Source organism: Squalius cephalus (genome assembly GCF_949319135.1).
Source record: "Squalius cephalus genome assembly, chromosome: 3".
Taxonomy (NCBI): Eukaryota; Metazoa; Chordata; class Actinopteri; order Cypriniformes; family Leuciscidae; genus Squalius; species Squalius cephalus.
In genome coordinates, this window is record NC_137124.1 from 51,868,356 (window position 1) to 51,889,132 (window position 20,777).

At 36.7% G+C, this 20,777-nt stretch overlaps 1 protein-coding gene across 1 annotated transcript; it reads left to right on the forward strand.

Annotated features, from left to right (window-relative positions):
* Nucleotides 1–456: 456 nt before the first annotated feature.
* acer2 (alkaline ceramidase 2) lies at nt 457–18,085 on the forward strand. Its single transcript, XM_079866612.1, has 6 exons — nt 457–811; nt 968–1,082; nt 3,965–4,106; nt 4,232–4,369; nt 12,801–12,938; nt 14,197–18,085. The coding sequence occupies exons 1-6, from the start codon at nt 707–709 to the stop codon at nt 14,381–14,383; spliced, it is 825 nt and encodes a 274-aa protein (XP_079722738.1). The 5' UTR covers nt 457–706; the 3' UTR covers nt 14,384–18,085.
* Nucleotides 18,086–20,777: the final 2,692 nt, after the last annotated feature.

Consider the following 20,777-nt stretch of genomic DNA (forward strand, 5'->3'; position numbering starts at 1 on the left):
AATAATGTAGGTGTCTTTTTTTCTTCAGCAGAACAATAAAGATTTTTAGCAGAAACCGTAGTCCTTGATGATTCATATAATGCAAGTCAATGGCTACCGTCACGTTGAGAGTCAAAAAAACATACAGGCAAAACAAAATTAAATAAATGTGGAAATAAATAAAAATGGAAATAAATAAATGTATAGCGTAAATAAATGAAAAAAAAATGTGAAAAAATACAATTATTCATAAATAAGGAGATAAAAGTATACACATTTTCTTATTTATTTATGTGTTTATTTAATTATTATTTCGGCAGCTTTGGCATTCCATAGAAGACCACACAATTACTTGAGCAGCTGGTGAAATGTGACTGAGAAATATTGTAAGTATTATTAAGCAAACTAAAATTAAAAGCGCTGATTTTTGTCCGAGTGCTGGAGTGCAGAGCAGACCGCTCTGCGCATGCGCGAATCACATGTTGCTCTGTTGTTATTGCTAGCGCTTGTACAGTCAGTGAAGGACAGAAAGCGGCACGCGCGCACACAGGCGAGCTGGATTAGACTCGGACTGGATCTGGCAGGATGACATGCTCAGATAAGAAGACTACACACGAGTCACTGATTAAAACAAACTGTCGCCGCATGCGTACGTTACAGCTGTCGACGGCGCTTTGTGTAAAGACATTCAGCCAGTGTCACGATCGCATCTAGTGCACGCGCAGAGATGGACGCGCATCTGTGGGATCAGCTCCAGGCTGGCAGCTCGGAGGTGGATTGGTGCGAAGGGAATTATCTCATATATCCTGGAATAGCGGAATTTTATAACACGGTACGTCGTTCTGCACTCTCTTTGTTTTGTTTCATGTGCCATATTGTGTCATTAACATATGAGCGGCTGGCAGTTCGAAGTCTATAAACTTTAGGACTGCTTTGCCTGTGACTTACATCAAATACGATGTTCAAACATGTTTCTGTCTCTTTTCAGATAAGCAACGTGCTGTTTTTCGTCTTGCCTCCAATCCTCATGTGTCTGTTTCGTCAGTACGCCACACATTTCAACAGTGGCATCTATCTTATATGGACTCTGCTGGTAGTTGTTGGTAAATTTCATCAATCATCATTATTTCCAGCTGTTAAGAGTGACCGTGACCTAAAGTAACTTCTTACACAAGTATGCCCGAGCTCAAGTTTTTCAGCATATAGGAGGTGGCAGTTAGTGAACTCGTTCTTTCTCCTTTTCTGGAATATTGCTAGTATTCAGGAAATAGCTGAGCAGTTCAGGAAGGGCTACTGAGGAAATACGTTATCTCAGTAAAATATTCAGTATTACAGCACAGTTATATATCCGTGGCATGCAGTGGTGTTCTGAAATGTCCTCAGTTAAAAAAAAAAAAAAAAATCAAATGTACATTTATGGCCCAGTTCAGTGCCGGTTCTAGACTTCTGGCGGCTCTAAGCAAAACTTTGTGACCTCCAACCCCTTAATCTGTTATTTCAGAGCAGTTTCACTGTCAACAAACAACAGTGAGTTGAGTTGAAATGTTCAGTAATACAATAAAAAAGAAGAAAATTACCCTACAAAAATAATAAGCTACTATACAGAAATTAAATAATCACATTTAACAAATAAAACACTGCATAGTCTTCACTGAATGAATTCAGTAACCATTTAAACACTATATTTTATTTGTGAACTTATGTTCAGCTGTTCAATAGTCAACTTATTTTCAACTCAGTCATCAAGCTTAGTAAACACTGGTCACTGTGGCTTAAAATTTATTTATTTAGAAAATGACAGATCGTTTCGCTAGATAAGACCCTTATTCCTCGGCTAGGATTGTGTAGAGCCCCTTGAAGCTGCATTGAAACTGCAATTTGGAAATTTTAATTCCGAAGTGAACTAATCCTTTAATTTCACCAAGCTTATTGCTCACTAAAACCTCCCACAGTCATCGTGTTTTCAAGCCATTTCAAGTCTGATTTTGGCATGTCATAAAGTCTGATTTTGACGTGAGCTGTTTACTCACTTTATAATTAGTCTTCCTCATTAACGCAATCAGTTTGTTTATTGAGACCGATTCACGAATGTGTAACATGCACGAAAACAAAAGGTGGGATTTACTGCATGAACCAATCATATCCAATCACAACCAGTCATATCCAATCATTTTTTGAAGTGGCACTGCCTCCCTTGCCTCCTCAGAGGAAACTTGCTCTGCTCTGGATAAGTGTGACACATTTTTGCCTGGTTTCACAGACAGGGTTTAGATTAAGCCAGGATTAGGCCTTAGTTCAATTAAGACATTTAAGTTGCTTTTATCAACGTACCCTAGAAAAAGCATTACTGGTGTGCATCTTGAGAACAAAACAATGACACTGACATTTTAAGATCTAAGTTGGTTTCAGTTAAAACAGCTCAAACATGCATTTTAGTCTGGGACTAGCTTAAGCCTTGTCTGTGAAACCAGGGGTACATTACCCAGGGTTAAAATGACCTCAACCCGGAGTTACAAAGGACATTAATCCTGTGTTAAGGACAGCATGAGTCGATCCCTTGTCATTGGAGCTTTTTGTTCATTTTACAGAAGGCCTCACAGACCACATTTCACTTGGTCTTCTGCAAGATGTGTTAATATTCACATGACCCGAGCGCTTCACAAGTCTGCATTTGTGAAGCGTAACATATTTTAAACAATGAAGCTCTATGTCCCTGTCAGTTTTAGGTTTACAAAAGCTTCCCTTCTCATACTAGTGTCACCCTGACTGCTTACTGACAACCAGAGCTGCAGTTTTATCAAGCTTCTTCCTCTTTACTTACTATTTGGGGCTGCTTTATATTCTGTCCTGTAACCACAAAGGTTAAGACAATCACTTGGGAAATTGGTCTGGGATTTGTGCAGGAGTGTGACTTGTTCCCAACAAACCGCTGGTGTATTTAAAGCTCGCTGGCAGTTCTGTCTGTGGAGCAGCATGGGAAAGAAGCCAGCTCAGCACAAACACTGCTCTGTACAAATGTCTTCAGAGTTTTTCCGCTCTAAAAGAAGCTGCTGACTTAATTAATCCGGGTGGGATTTTGAATCAAAGTCCTCCTTGCCGTCATATAATACAGTGAGTTTAGTCAAAGGATTAGACACAGACATAGCTGAATTCATTCAGGACAGACCTTTAGGTGATTCAGCGCTGTTCACGGCGATGGAGGCATGCTTTAAGAACACTTTGAAGACTTTTAAGTGGGATTTAATTGGCAAAATATTGTGTGCTTTTGGATAAATAGTGGCTGAAATACGAACATCTTCTAAGAATATAATTAAAATCAAGTCACATTGATTTATAGAGCGCTATACAATACAGATTGTTTTAAAACCGCTTCACATTAATAAGCGTGAAAAAAGAAGTACACTTATTTTGATGTGTTGACTAACATAGTAAAGCACATGGAGAGAGTATTTCAAAATTTACTAATACAGTATTTATAACCGTATTGTGTTATTTGAGATTACATTAAAGTTAATATATTTTAAATGCACTAAATTGCAACTTCATCATTACAAATACAAATACATGACACAAGTTTCAATAGATTTGACATTAAAGTATATTTTAGTTTGCCATAAATGCTTGTCAAGATAGTCAGCAGTACATTTTAACCATATTTCAAAGACAATAGAAGCAATTCTGAAAATAATATAAAGATCTACTTAGAGTGGTTAAAAAAAGCATTCTTAAGTTCAGCTAATTGCATTTAATATAAATGTAAGCTATAGTAACATGCATTTAACGGTCTGAAACATTATTATAATATACAGTATTATATATTTAAAATAAACATATCAGTAGTACTCCTATTAATAATATGCTAAAGTGTAGTTCTTTTCAAGAGAAGTCAATGAAACGCAGCGCTTTCCTCCAAAATGTAACATTATTTAATTAAATTCAAAACATTTGTTTGTTCGTAATGTACAATCATACGGCTGTTCTTTAGGTATTGGCTCCACTTATTTCCATGCTACGCTGAGCTTCCTGGGGCAGATGCTGGATGAACTGGCCATTCTGTGGGTGCTCATGTGTGCCATCGGCATGTGGTTTCCCAAGAGATACCTTCCCAGGATATTCCGTAAAGACAGGTGTGCTCTCATATCCACAAGCACACACATCTTGATCTAAATGTACTTGTAGATAGTGATTCTGTACTGCTTTTCTCTTGTTTCTCCATGTTTTATTCCTTTTGTCTTTCCCTGTTTGTCACTAGATCGAGGTTTAAGATGGTCATCGGCATTCTCTCAGGGATCACCACCTGTCTGGCCTTCATCAAGCCAGCGATAAACTCCATCTCTCTCATGACGCTGGGAATCCCGTGCACTGCTCTTCTCATCACTGAGCTAAAGAGGTCAGTGCGCTTGTTGAAACTCAGCATCAGTCCTCTAGTGCTTTCCATATTATCGCATTCCATATTTATTGCTGTGCATGTTCATTTCAAATCACAGTGACAGCTCTCTTTAAATAGCAACTATACTTGCCACTTGTTGGTTCAGAAGGAAAGGTTGTTAGTTTGTTGCTGTTTGCCTGCCATTCTCGGTCTGTCGTTGATGACGTATGACGTCTGCGTGAACAGGCTGCGCAGTGGTATGCAAACACACGTTGACTGATAGCAAACTATCATTAGGGCCCAAGCCCTGAAAGGGCGAAGGCCCTATTGTTTCCGTAAGGATTATTTTTTTTTTTTTTCTTCATTATTTTTTTTTTTGCCTTTTTGACACTTTTGGGGCCCTTAACATGCTCAAAAACTCTTGAAATTTTGCACACACGTCAGAACCCGCGGCCATCAGGGCCGGGCTGAAGCTGGTACCGGGGCGTGGCAGGGGGGCTCGACGGCGCCCCCTGGAATGGGGTCCGAAAACTTGGTCCATAAATCAAACACGCTTGCGTGTAATAATATGAAACTCAGTACACATATAGATCTCATCGGGCCGAACAACTTTCGTGCTCTAAGTTTTACAAAAGCCCAACAGGAAGTCGGTTATTATACGTTGTTTGGAAAACGCATACAATGGAATGTGAAATACTCCTCCTAGGGATTTCATCCGATCGACACCAAACTCGGTGAGAATAAAGTCAAGACATTGAGGATGAATTCTTGCGAACAGATTTTTGATATCTCGAACGGTTTGGCCGTGGCGAGGAAACTAATTTATGGCGAATAATGGGACACAGGAAGTGTGTTATAACTTCTGCATACATTAACTGATCTTGATGAAACTTCAGCAGTGTATTCGTTGTAAGAGGCCGATCACATGGATGTGACTATTGTGAGTCAAAGTTATAGCGCCACCAACTGGCAGCAGGAAGTGTGTCACTTTCAAAATGCTTTGAAGTCACCCTCTTACTTTTACCCGATTTGCTTCAAACTTTATGTGTATAATGTAAACACACGGCAGATGTAGACCTGTGAAAGGATTATTGATATCTTAGATACTGTTGCCGTGGCAACGCATCAAATTTTAATGTTCTTTTCGGATGCGTTTGAGACTCTTAGCATGCTTGAAATTGGATGAAACTCGACAGACACATAACACTTATTAGCCAGTAGACATGTGAAAAGTTTCAGAAACGGGCGTGGCAGGGGGGCTCAACAGCGCCCTCTTGAACAGGGTCTGAAAACTTGGTCCATATATCAAACACGCTTGCATGAATTAATATGAAACTCGGTACACATATAGATTTCATCGGGCTGAACAACTTTCCCTCTGTCAAGTTTCACGCCAGCCCAACAGGAAGTCGGCTATTATGGGTTGTTTGGAAAACGCTTGCTGTGGAATGTGATGTACTCCTCCTAGAGAATTCATTCAATCACCTCCAAACTCAGTGAGCATGAAGTCAAGACATTGAGAATGCTAAATTGCGGACGGATTTTTGATATCTCGAACGGTTTGGCCGTGGCGAGGAAACAAATTTATGGCGAGAAAAGAGAGGAGACGAAGTGTTATAACTTCTGCATACATTAACTGATCTTTATGAAACTTTAGCAGTGTGTTCGTGGTAAGAGGCAGATCAGATGGATGTAACTATCGTGAGTCAAAGTTATAGCGCCACCAACTGGCAGCAGGAAGTGTGTCACTTTCAACATGCGTTTGACAAAAGTGGGTGGGTTAGTTTTACCAACAGTTACAAAAATCAGTATATATATTGGTCTCACCGAGCCGGACAACTTTCTAATTTACAGTTATTAGCTCAGAGCAAAAGGAAGTCAGATATTTTGGTTTGAATGTGGATTTTTTGGATATTTCAGACTCTGAGTTTTTAGCTACTCTTCCTAACTGGTTTATTTTATTCACACCAAACTTTTTCAAAATGATAAAGATACATTAAAGATGCTAAATTGTGAACGGATATTAAACATCTCAAACGGTTTTGCTATAGTGAGGGACTAAAGTAAAGTAACACTTAAAGCCTCATCTTCTAAAAATGTAATTAAACACCATTTATTTCTATATAAAAGTATAAAAATATCACAACTAAACCCATTTTATTCTTTTTTTTTTCAATTTAATAAATATTTATAAGTTTAAAAATAGTAATTGTACTATTTAGTCCCATAAAAGTCAAGTCATACATAGGGCTATACTGCCCTCTTATGTTCAAAATCAGGTAGGCCTATTGTATCTACTTAAAAATATACTAGGTATGTGACGGTGAGAATATTTTACCACCGGTTAATCGACGTGTGACACCGCTGGGGGCTTTTGAATCGCCAACTTAAAAACGAAAGTAAAATATGTTCGTCCACACTGACATTGATAGTGGTTGAGCGAGCGTTTCAAATTAATTCCTATGGAAGTAGGAATTAACTGAAAAACGTTCACTCTGTTCTGCTCGTTCCTCGCCGTGGATGCGCACCGTTATGAATGCCCGTGCAGCCATGAGCATTTTAGTTTCATTTTAAAATTAGCGCCTTTCGGGGGTTGATTGCTTGAAATTATTTTACAAAAGCACAATGTTGTGTTTTATTGCGACTGTACACAAATATAAGTTAACACTTTGCAGTTTGAATGTCGTCCTGTATAATGACGGAGTATGTTTTTATGTGTCCACTGTTCCATCGCGCCCACGCCACACACACACACGCACACACACACACACACACACACACACACGGTTTACTATCTTTGTGGGGACTCTCCATAGACTTAATGGTTTTTATACTTTACAAACTGTATATTTTATCTCCTCACACTAACCCTACCCCTAAACCTACCCATCACAGAAAACTTTCTGCATTTTTACATATCCCAAAAAACTCATTCTGTATGATTTATAAGCTTGTTTACCCATGGGGACCTCTATTTAGGTCCCCACTGTGACACGAGTCCCCATGAGTCTGTGTGAATTCAGGTTGAAGTCCCCACCGGGATAGAAAAACATGAACACACATATACACACACACACACACACATTCCAGCATTGCAATCTTGACATCGCAGCCTGATCATTATAGCCTTAATAAAATATAATAATAAAATAGTCAACCTAACATATAAAAATTACACTGCTCTAAATAGTCAGTAGAACAATTCGTACATTCACAGTAAGCACCGCTCCACTGTGATGTTTCCAAGCACATTTTTGCGCATGTGAAGAGGATGATTTTTTCCATCAATATTGGAACACGAGTGAAGAACAAAGCCTATAATAAAGAATAGTTTAGCATCCAAATACATGGCAAATGTTGAAACATTTTGATTCTAATGAGAGGGTTACGTGAACCCAACACTGCTTACTTTCATTTTTATTTTTACATTAAATTTAAAGGATTTGGTGTGGAATATTTTGAGTGTATCGTAAAATCAGAATAAGGTAAGTCAAGTAATATTTTCTGTCTTTTATATATTTATATATGTGTGTATATATATATATATATATATATATATACTGTATATATATATATATATATATATATATATATATATATATATATATATATATATATATATATATATATATATATATAAATATAGCTGCGAGCAGCGATGAAGGGCCAAAGCCGGCGGTACCGCCACCCCGGTGCCTTTAGGTAAAGGCACCGGGGTTGCGGTGCCACCGGCTTGGGCCCGTAATCGCTGCTCGCAGCTATATTTATATATATTTTCATTTGGACCCGATGCAATGATTAAACGAACATTTTATGGTCCTACGCCTTCCACAGATTATAAAAATCTATAAAAATTATTTTAGACTGCTTAACATAGCGATTGCTAGAATCACCTATTGCACATTTAAAGTAAAACTTTTCATTTGACTTTATTAAGAAATGCTCTTTTTAAAAGTGTACTTAAGTGTGTTAAGAGACATAGTTAATAAAGTGTACTCGCGTTAAATAAATTTAGGTGGCCTTTTATTTAATTAATAGTATAGTATCTGCAAGTACAGGTTTTTTTATATATATAATTTTAAGGTTTCAATTACACTACAAGTGCACATTCAATAGAGTTAAGCACACTTTTTTTCACAATGAGTGAAAGAGGCCTGACTTATGATTTGCACCTGGAAGACCATAAAACAGTAAAAAAATACATTAAACGAGGGACCCATCTTGATGGTGAGCCACTCACATTTTCCTCAGAACATCCAAAATGTAGTTTATTAAAGGGATAGTTCACCCCAAAATGAAAATTCTGTCATCATTTACTCACCCTCAGTTTGTTCCAAACCTGTTTAAATTTCTTTGTTCTGCTAAACACAAAAGAAGATATTTTGAAGACAGTTTGTACCCAGGCTGCTTTGGGGCACCATTGACTACCATAGTAGAAAAAAAAAAAATTGTAAGTCAATGGTGCCCCAGAACTGTACAGTTTTTCCACATTCTTCTAAATATCTTCCTTTGTGTTCAACAGAACAAGGAAATTTATACAGGTTTGGAACAACATGAGGGTGAGTAAATGATTACAGAATTTTCATTTTTGGGTGAACGATCTCTTTAAGTTAAGTTTCAAACTGTCTATTGACCTTTGAACAAAAGTTCAACTAAACAGACAGTGTGGTCATCCTAAAACACAACACCACACTGATACTTTGTTCTTAAAGAGAGTCAGTGTGAAATTTGTACTTTAGCACACATGCTTGAAATCGTCTGGCCTCAGGAAACCCTGTCCAGATATGCATAGAGTTCATTTGCTTTGCTCTGTAGATGAAGAAACAGGCTTATCAGCGGCTTCCTGAAAATGAGATGCACTGCTGTGGTTTTCCTGATAGTGTGTCTCTCTGAGTTCAGACCGGTTAGATGTAGCTTTATCTTACAGCAAACCATGCATGAGTTTGTAGTTTTAGTTAGGCTATGTACAACAGATCACCGTGTGCTTATACATTAGGAACTAACGCATGACAACTTTCCTCTATTTACAAGAATTAAAACTGAATTTTGTTAAATGTTTCTCAGATATATATGTACAATATATATGTGTGTGTGTACAGTATATGTATACTGTACATTAGGGTATGTTTAATTTCTACCGTTCCTGTCTCCTAAAGATCTTGGACTTTGTGTCTCAGTTCCATTGTATCTATCGCTGTTTGTTTTGGCCCTAGTCGTCATGTGTCCTCCTGCTTAATGGACAGTCATAAATTAAAAGGATGCAAAATTCTTTCTAAGGTCAAGATTGTGTTATTAATATCCAGAAAATGTTGTAAAACAAATACAGGAAGTACAACAACAGGGCGTTTTTCATGCAGTAATGGTCTGACATGGAATACTTGATTATCATTTTAACTGTAGTGTGTTATTCGATATTACATTTTAACTAAATATATTGCGACACTTTATTTTAAGGTGATGTAGTTACACATGACTGCATGTACTTACTATAGTAGTAACAGTAAATGATGCATAATTAAAGATAACTAACCCTAAACCAAACCCTAACCATAACTCTATAGTAAGTACATGTAATTCATTAATATTACTCAGTACTTATGAGTAAGTACAATGTTACTACATCACCTTAAAATAAAGTGCAACCTTTAAAGGTACTAAATTGCAACTTCATAGTTACAAGTGTGTGATTTACAAATATTTAAATACATGGCATTCAAGTTTCAATAGAAATGACTTTAAAGTATATTTGTTTTTAGATGCTTGTTAGTACATTCTGCAGTACACTTTAACAATATTTCAAAGACAATAGAAGTAATTATAAAATTATATATAAAGATATGCCTAAGTCCTACTTAAATATGTCTAAAAGCACTCTAATTGCATTTAATATAAATTTAAACTATATTGCACTCAAAGTGTCCGAAATCACTCTATTCAGTTCACACGTAAGTATATGATTTCCGTAATAAGTACCCTTTTTTTAAAAAGCATGCTGAAGTGTACTTCAAGGCTTTGTTTTTCAGTTTGTCTGAGTTACAGTTTGCACTTCCTGTCTCTTTAACTCTCTCTCTCTCTCTCTCTCTCTCTCTCTCTCTCTCTCTCTCTCTCTCTCTCTCTCTCTCTCTCTGCTAGCACACCACCTCACACCACCCCTGCTAGCGCTCTATTTTCATTCTCAACACAGTGCCTTCTGCATTGTTTTCATCACTCAAAAAACATTTTTATTATAGAGCTCTTTTTAAAAATGATTTTTTTCACTGGCCACTGCACTGATCATTTACAATTCAAGTATTTATTAATATTTTGAAGTTTTAAATTTAATTTAAGTTTAAGTAATTTTGTAATTTGCTAGTAAATTTTAAATATTTCTGTTTAGCTTTATTTTTATTACAGTAAGTTGCCATGGAACATTTTAGTTTAAAGGTACTCTATGTAACTTTTTAGCCTGCATGCATTTTGTGAAAGTACATTGTTTTGGTTGTGCTTTGGCTCTGCGCGACTGTGCGGATGATTGTGGTTCTTTCTCATAACTAAAAAAAGAGAGAGAAATTATCATACTTCTCAAATCCAACATTCACCTCAAGGCTAAAGAGATATAACCAGTTTAGATGGAAAGGATCTCAAGCTTACTAGCTGAAGATTTTAATGTAGCTACACCCATTAATAAACAGAACTTCCTTGAAAATAAATTCCAGCACAGCGCTACAACAACGCATATTTAAATGACCCTTCACAATAGATAATGCTTTACAATGAGCTCTGTAATGCCGGGTTCAGACTACACAATATTTTGGTCTGTTATGATAGTCACTGTCAATTCATGCGATTTTGAATCCTAAATTCATGTTGTGTCGTGGACAAGAAACATGTCAGACTACACGTTGCTTCCCGACCAATCATCGCTTGCCGTCTTTGACTACGTTTGTGATGTCATTGAGAAGGCGGAACTAGCGTCTGACTTACGGAAACAAGAACCTAAACAAACTGGCTACCGAAGCAGTGTTGAATGCAACTTGCACTGACAAATTAAAAATATGTCACTGCCATTGTTTTGTCTCGAGATGCACATCAGTAATGTTTTTTTTCTTTTTCTAAGGCACGTTTATAAAAGCTACTTAAATGTCCTAATTGAACCAAGGCCTAATTCTGGCTTAAAAGGCCATAATCTTTCACATTAAACCACTCTTTGGCAATTGCTACTATTAAAACACTGGGAGAGGGAATGAGATAAGCGGCAAAGTCAGCATGCTATGATCAACAAAATGTGGAAAAGATTAAAGAACAGCATACACATGTCAAGAGATGTACAGCATACACACGTCAAAGTGACAACGTTTCTCTATTTACAGATATGACTAGACTAAGGGTGGAAATCACCAGAGGCTCATGATACTATTATCATGATACTATATTATCACGATACTTAATCCACGGTATGATGTTATTGCAATTTCAAACATTTTGTGATATGCTGAGTATTGTGATCATATATAGCAATATATTACGATTTATTATCTGATTTATAACTGCAAACTTTGTCCACATATATTTTTATCTAATACGATAAAGTTATCCATGCCCTTTGTCCCTTCCTTGTTCAATATCCGTCTCTTCCTCGTTTACTTTCGTCAATTCAAATAGTTTTAGTTTTAATAAACAATAACAACACTTCCACGTCTGTCTTAATTATGGCTGTGCAAGAAACATTCATCTGTTAGTCGCCATGTTTGTTTACCGTTATAAGAAGAGAGATTTGGTTGGTTGTGTTTGGGCAGGACTGGGAAAAATCGTGACTTAAGATCACTCTCGAATGAAACAACATCATTTACAGTTATTTAATGTCAAGCAAACAGGCTGTTGGCCATTTTATCCAATGCTAAATCAGATGTACTAGATATAATCGTGAGTGCAATCACTTATAAAAGTAATAGTACACATCTTCCAAAAGCTGCACAATTTGACTGGTTGTGTGGCACATTATATTAGTATCATTGAGTTGCTATTTTCTATTTATATAGGGATTTTTTTCTATTTATTTGAATTTATATCTATTATATCTATTTTATTTCAGTTAACTTTTATTTTATTTCAAGTTAAAAATGGTTTTAGTAATAAGACTTTACAATAAGAATTCATTTGTTGTTAACATTAATTAACTACTTAGTTAACTAATGAAAACTACTTCTAAAGCATGTATTAATCTTAGTTTAAACATTTACTAATACATTATTAAAATCAAAAGTTGTATCTGTTAATATTATTTAATGGACCTGAGCTAACATGAACTAACAATGAATAGTTGTATTTTTATTAACTAATGTTAAGAAAGATGAATAGATACTGTAACATGTATTGCTCATACTATAATAACCCTGTTGTTGAAGGAAGTTTAAGTATGAACAGTAGCACCTGTTAATCAAACACATCCTGCTTGTGTTTATAATGTCTGTAGGTGCGACAACCTGCGTGTGTTCAAGCTGGGTCTGCTCTCGGGTCTGTGGTGGACTCTCGCACTCGTGTGCTGGATTAGTGATCGCATTTTCTGTGAGATGTGGTCATCTGTCAACTTCCCATATCTTCACTGTGCCTGGTAAGTGCACTTGTCACATCATATATAGCACCTAGTGTGCATGCTCAGTGTGCTGCACATACAAGTAAGCCACCGTGAGCATTGTCAGCACATTGCAACATTGCTTTACTCTATGTACTTTTCCTGTAGAGCAGGGTTTCCCAAACTGGTGTTCGTGAGTGAAGTGAGGGGGGTTATGAAATCACAAAAGTGAAAAATTAAAATGAATAAATGAATTTTAAAAAATGCATGTCATATGACCATTAAGAAAGATTTGAGAACCGTGAATGTGTCGTTGAATTATTAAAGTATTAACTCAAAATTTAAATCTTTTTAGTAAAGTTACATTTAGTATACGTCAAAGGGGTTCAGATCAAAAAAAAGTTAGTAAATGTTAATTACCAATCCAGTTGAACATGAATGCAGTTTAGGGTTATTATATTACTAAAATTAAAACTAGAACTGAAACCATGAAAAACATTTTCATTACTGTAACTGAAATAAAAAAATATATAAAAAAAATTTTCAACTAGTTGCCAAGGCGACCTTATTCATTTAGTTGAACTTGATGCACTAAAACAACACATTAAAACTGAAATAAAAAATTATACAGACATATTTTTTAAAACCAAAAAATATTAAGAATGTCAAAACAGAATGACCAAAACATCAACCAAAATGAAAACAGAAAATACAAAAATGAAAACATTCAAAAAAATTATAGAATTATAATATTTTTTATATATTACATAATTAATATAAAATAAAATTGTCTAAATGATATTAAAATAACACTGATGTACTCGGCTATGTAATAAATGTAATACAGAATACCTTATTCAACTTTTAGTTTTTTTCCCAAAGTTTCTATTTTTGTACTTAACATTTTCCACTTACATTTAAACGGATACACTGTAAAAAATATAATTTTTAAATAAAAGATTGTAAGAATGCATTTTACAAGAAAATACGTTTCAGTCTTTCTACTTCAAAATTTCATATTTAATTCAATGTTTTACTTGCATTTTCTTTGTAATTATTACTGAAGTTTCTGAGTGAAAACTGTAAATTCTACACCACTTTTTTTCCCAGCTTAGTTCACCCAAAAGTGAAGATTCTGAAATGTTTGTAAACTGAAAACGTTATGTCTCATATAACTGTACAGATTTGTGGGCTGAGATCCATTGTAAAAAAAAAAACAAGTAAATTAATATTATTTGATTGTTGTTATAATATATAATTTGCTGTACATTTCTCCCCTTTATGCATCCGTTTATAGGCATATCCTCATCTGCTTGGCGTCCTACCTGGGATGTGTTTGTTTTGCTTATTTTGACGCGGCGTCTGAGGCTCCAGAGCAGGGCCCCGTTGTCAAATTCTGGCCCAGCGAGAAATGGGCTTTTATCGGGGTGCCATACGTCACTCTTCTCTGTGTGCACAGGAAGCCCTCTATTAAGGTGACTTAACCTGTGCTTCCTAAGGTGTCCGACTACACTTCAATGCACTTTGTTATAGACATTCACACAAAGGAGAATCTTGTTTTTGCATGTGGATTTGTAAGGTTTTGTTTTTGGGGGAAGATTCAGAGTATTTAGTGTCTTAACAGCACAAATAGAGCTTTAAGTTTACTTTGGGATACATTCTGAGTGATCCAGGATTTCATTTTATAACTATACATGGTGTTATACTACCTGTCTAAAGTTTGGAATAATTAAATATTGTTTTAATGTTTTTGAAAGAAGTCTCTTCTGCTCACAAAGGGTGCATTTATGTGATAACTGAAATAACTGTTTGAATATATTTTACAATGTAATTTATTCCTGTGATGCAAAGCTGAATTTTCAGTGTCACATGATCCTTCATCATTCTAATATGCTGATTTGATGCTCAAGAAACATTTCTTATTATAATCAATGTTGAAACCAGTTTTTGCTGCTTAAAGTCCAACTGAAATCAAAATTGACCCTATTTACTTTGTTAGCGCATATTACTATTCTTGTGGTGAACAATTAATCCTTGCAAGTTAATACACAGAAAAAAATTGTTTGCCGTCGTAATCTTTAATCAAAGTCTGAAAAGTTACTTCCGGTCTGGAATGGCTGATGTAGGTTTGACGGCTTGGGTTGAAAATGCTTAACCGCTCCCCTCAAACCGTTAGTCTGCTATGAGCAGAGATGGAGAGGAGGAGCGCTAGAGTAAAACCCCGCCCTCTGTTCAATATTCCGATTCACTGGGAAATACGTCACAACACTGGAGAAAAGTCGTTTGCAACTTCCGGTTCACGCGGACTTTAAAAGTTTGGGGGGTTATTAGTAAGGTAAAAAAAAACTTTTATTCAGCAAGGATGCATTAAATTGATCAAAAGTGACAAAGTCATTTATAATGTTACAAAAGTGTATTTTTGGTTAAATAACAGCAGCCTTGGAGCAGAAGAGACTTCTTTCAAAAACATTTAAAAAAACTTGATTCTTCCGAACTTTTAGCCTGTAGTTTATGTAAGAAATAAGATGGGGATTTTTAAAACAGATGTGCACACTAGCAATTGAGGCTGAAATTAAATATGATAATAGTAATGTTTTTTGTACATTAACATTGCTAAAATCTTATTTAAACTTCACCTATAAGGCAGCACAGCCATAGATTAATATTATATAACTATGTTAACACAAAGCATGTTTTTTCTCAGTACTTCTGCTAGTTACATTTTTTGACATAAGTGTATACATTTAAAATGAAAAGGTGCACTAAGTGTTTTTTCTTTGTTTTACTGGCTGATATGACAATGGTCTTGGACTTTATACTGAATCTGACATCTAGAGGTGTGGATGGAAAAGAAAAAGTTTTCAGGTTCTGATGTCAATTCTGAAATTCTCTATTCACAAAATTGTTTTCAATAACATTCATTTATTAACAATTCATTTATTTCTATTCAGGAGGAGGTTTTATTTTTTACCGTTGTATTATTCAGCTGGTCATGTGATCCTGCAACCTGCATTATTAACAGCTTTACTAAGCCACTGACAAGACTGGAGTCTTTATCTCATGGTACATCATTTTAAACATATTTGCCAAACGAGCTAATAATACATTTAGGTTTAAAACTTTTAAGTGGAAAAAAATGACTTAGTGCACCTTTATTATGAATTGCTGTAGGACACACAATCATCTTCACCAACAGTCAGAGTTAATACAGGAAAAGGCCTGATACCTCTATGCTGAGTTTATGAAGTTAATGTTTAACGCAGTGTAAACTGGATGTTTTTATCTAGATATTTTAAGCTATGTTGCACTACTGTGAAAATGAATGGAGTGTATTGGACAGAGGACTTTAAAACTGCATGAAAATAGTTTGGTGAACTAAATGTAAAGGAATGTTCTCTTGAGAATGAAAGTTTGTCCTTTACTGAATGTTTTCAGATAGAAATGTATATATTTATATATAGCCTATTGTTAGTATTGCCTTCTCATAGACAAACGTTAATTTGACCTTTTATTTCCTCACTTAGTCTAACCTTACATTTCTGTACAAAGGCCTTTGCAGTTTGTATCTTTATCTGTCAAAGAACAAATTGCCATTGATCGATGGATCATGAATTTGTACTGCAAAATAGAGTGGTGCAGGTCCATAGGCTTTTGGATTATTGCAAAAAACAAGCTTTGTGATCAACAAAACATGTGACTATCATAAACTTTTGTTGATCAAGATAATTATCACAGATGAATACAACTTTAATGAATTTTGAAGCCTAAATGCAGTTTCCAGAAGTTAAAAGCTAAAGGAGGCTATAAACGAACTACAACACGGTCGCTCGACTTCAACGTCACCATCACTAAGCTTCCGACAACTCTTTCAGTATTTATCTAAAAACATTTTCCCAGAACGTTTGCATAAGAGTAGTTTATAAAAGCACAATTATAAGCATACCGATGCTGTAAAAGCAGATTGATCTTAGCTTTTCAGCGTTATGTTGTTTAATCACCTCGACAGCCTCTGTAGTCGCATTTAGCCACTTGTTAGCAACCACCTTTTTCAAGACGCATAACAGCTTAAAAGAATCACGAGTAGCGTAGTACAGATTTTATGTTGTAGAATAAAAAATGAAAGTGTCTTGAGCTCGTGTTCACCACAGACCTTATTTCAGCCATTTAACCAAAACCCCATTCAAAAAACCCGTTGACTTCGGAACGATGGAACCGGAAGTGCTAAAATGCTAACTCGCTTCCATGTTTTGGAACAGCACCACTCTATATAATCTAATTAAATAAGGGGTTTCCAATCCTGCTCCGGGAGGGCCACTGTCCTGCTGAGTTTAGCTCCAACCCCAATTAAACACACCTGGACCAGCTGATCAAGATCTTACTAGGCATACTAGAAACAGAGATGGTTTTATTATTGGAAGATACGAGGCTCTACCATTGGAGAAAGCGTAACGGCTAACTTGGATCACATGTGCCTTGATAACCAATCACATTACAGCCTTGACGTCATTGAATTCCAGGCAACAGTCAATCACTGTTTGCAGATACCATAGAAATGAATGAGAAATGCCGTGAACTGAATCATACCTGTCGTGCAATTGTCCGTAACTTCTCTTATAAAACAGCATTTTTTTTTTTCAGTGTAAACTCTAAAAATATATAAATCGTAAACATTGTTCAACAGCAAATATATTTAAGAATAGCCAATGTGCTGTCGACTCTATTGCTTATTGTTATTAAATAAGCTATTTCCTCACGAAAGCATCTTATTCAGCGTAGTGAAGCCTCTCCTCCATTGTCAACAACGGCCTCTTGTTCTTCCCTGCCTACCGCAGTATTAGCAGGCGTTGCGCTTTTTTCGGCTAAGGTTGCAGGCTTGCCTTCAATTGAATTGCTAGAAACATCCTGGCATGTGTGTTGAGGCACGTTGGAGCTAAACTCTGCAGGACCCGTGGCCCTCCAGGAGCAGATTGGACCCCTGATCTAAATGATTTATTGAAGGATGAAATGCCAAAAACACAGTATGCAATAAAAACACAAATTCAGTTGTGGTTTATACACAATTGACACGTTCTATGACTTCTTGCTGCTTTCTTCCAATGCCACAAAATTGCATCAATATTAAGAGAAACTGAACAGTTTCTTAATGTTTTTGCCACTTATCCAGGGTTTTTTCAAGGAGCAGCAGAGAGATTTTGTATTTTTGTGTAACTTTCTGCTCAAGCAATGCACAATATGTACTGTAAGCCATTCAATGGCTATAACTTGTGTGATTATATATGTGTGTGTGTCTGTCACCCGGACCCAGACGCAACCCAGGGACCAAGTATACAAAGACTATTTATTTTTGCGATAACCAATTAATAATTTTGTAACTACCACTGATTCATGATTTTGTAACCAAATGAGTTTGTATTTTTACACTGATTTAATAAAAACATGCTGCAAATTAACACGTTTGAACAGTGCATGTCTTAATATGTTCATGCTGAAACAAGCAACCTAACCTTATGCACATTCCCTTCTAAAAACACTTTCTAACATGGACATGTACTGACCCTTTGAATAATGTGCCAGCTTATTTTTGAGTAGAAGTATAAAAAGTAATGTTTTACAATATTGAGCTACTCCCTAAAAAAGTAACTTTGCCTTACTAAGTTACTTTTTATGGAAAGTAATGCATTGCATTACATTTTCTCACCTGGGCTGGGCTTGATTTGTTTTATAATAACAAAAAAAGTTCTGTTTATGGCAAATGTAAAGACCCTTTCACACCAAGGGTGCTTTTCAATACTCAAATATATGTTTCCTCGCTCCTCTGTCCTCCAGCCCGTGACCCTGAAACCAATTAAATTCAGCCATCTTGAAGGACATCTCAGTTCTTTTGCACCACGAGGAATGAGGAGCGAGAAAGCTTCCTGAGGAGTGAAACATACAGTACCTCACGAAAGTGACTACACCCCTCACATTTCAGCAAACATTTTAGTATATCTTCTCAAGGGACAACAGTATAGAAATGAAACTTGGATATGTTTTTGAGTAGTCAGTGTGCTGCTTGTATAGCAATATATATTGACTGTCCTCTGAAAATAACTCAACATACAGCCATTATTGTCAAAATAGCTGGCAACAAAAGTGAGTACACCCTAAGTGATAATAGCTGTACGTCGTTTAACCATGCAAAGCCACATGTCCTATTCATCATGTTCATGTTTTTGTCTGCTTGACAGGACCATACAAATTTGTGTATCTTGTATTAGAGCAGTTAAAATTTGTGCTTTGAGTACAATTCTCTCATACTGACCACTGGATGTTCAATATGGCACCTCATGGCAAAGAACTCTCTAAGGATTTGAGAATTAGACTTGTTGCTCTCCACAAAGTTGACCTAGGCTATAAGAAGATTGGTAACACCCTGATACTGAGTTACAGTACAGGCCAGGGTCATACAGAGGTTTTCCAAGATGGGTTCCACTTGGAACAGGCCTCGCAAGGGTCGATCAAAGAAGTTGAGTCCTCGTGCTGTGCGTCAGGTTCAGAAGCTGGCTTCAAAAAACAGACGCATGATCGTGCCAGCATTGCTTCAGAGGTTGCAGAAGCAGAAGGTCAGCTTGTCAGTGCTCAGACCATACGCCACACACTGCAACAAGTCGGTTTGCATGGCCGTCGTCCCAGAAGGACGCCTGTCTGAAGCTGGCTCACAAGAAAGCCGGCAAACAGTTTGCTGAAAGCAACCTGTCCAAGAGCATGAATTACTGGAACCATGTCCTGTGGTCTGATGAGACTAAGATGAACTTGTTTGGCTCAGATGGTGTCCAGAATGTGTGGCGATGCCCTGGTAAGGAGTACCAAGAAAATTGTGTCTTGCCTACAGTCAAGCCTGGTGGTGGTAGCATCATGGTCTGGGGCTGCATGAGTTCTGCTGGTACTGGGAGCTGCCCTTTATTGAGGGAAACATGGATTCCAACATGTACTGTGACATTCAGAAGCAGAACATGATGCCCTCGGCATGATAACGACTCCAAACACACCGCCAAGATGACAACTGCCTTGCTGAGGAAGGTGAAGGTGATGGAGTGGCCAAGTATTTCTCCAGACTTGAACCCTATTGAGCACCTGTGGGGCGTCCTCAGGCGGAAAGTGGAGAAGTGCCACGTGTCTAACATCCATCAGCTACATGATGTCATTATGGAGGAGCAACAACCTGTGCAGCTCTGGTGAACTCCATGCCTAGGAGGATTAAGGCAGTGCTAGATAACAATGGTGCTCACACAAAAAATTTACACTGTTTTGACATGTTCACTTAGGGTGTACTCGCTTTTGTTGCCAGCTATTTTGACAATAATGGCTGTATGTTGAGTTATTTTCAGAGGACAGTGAATATATACTGCTATCGAAGCAGCACATTGACTACTCTAAAATCTATCCAAGTTTCATTTCTATAGTATTGTCCCTTGAGAAGATATACTAAAATGTTTGCTGAAATGTGAGGGGTGTAGTCACTTTTGTGAGATACTGTAGGTGTATCTGTCCCTCGCATACTTAGGGTGTGGAGTTAAGACGCCAGGAATGCACAAAGGCTCAGGATGAAGGAAATGCAAACTCATGCCTGTACAGTAGAGGGAGCATCTCAAATAAACCTTTCAGCTCTGTTGCATTTTGAATCGCAGAAGAATAGGACGCAGGAGAAGAAACTTCAAGGCTGCGTCCGATATCGCATACTTATTAATAATTACTTCACAACAGCTAAAAAGTATGTTCTATATACATATGTGTTTGAATGTAATCTGGACCTACCAGCGTCAGTTACCTCGCTTCACTGCCATTCATAAATCCTCTCCCGTGGCCTCATGGGATAGTAAAGTGTCGATCATATGCACA

What these genes read in the sequence shown, in the direction of transcription:
- acer2 (XM_079866612.1), top strand. Translation starts at nt 707, where the DNA reads ATGGACGCGCATCTGTGGGATCAGCTCCAGGCTGGCAGCTCGGAGGTG. An exon ending in GACTCTGCTGGTAGTTGTTG is followed by an intron (nt 1,083 to 3,964) that starts GTAAATTTCATC and finishes GCTGTTCTTTAG; the next exon opens with GTATTGGCTCCACTTATTTC. An exon ending in CCATATCTTCACTGTGCCTG is followed by an intron (nt 12,939 to 14,196) that starts GTAAGTGCACTT and finishes ATCCGTTTATAG; the next exon opens with GCATATCCTCATCTGCTTGG.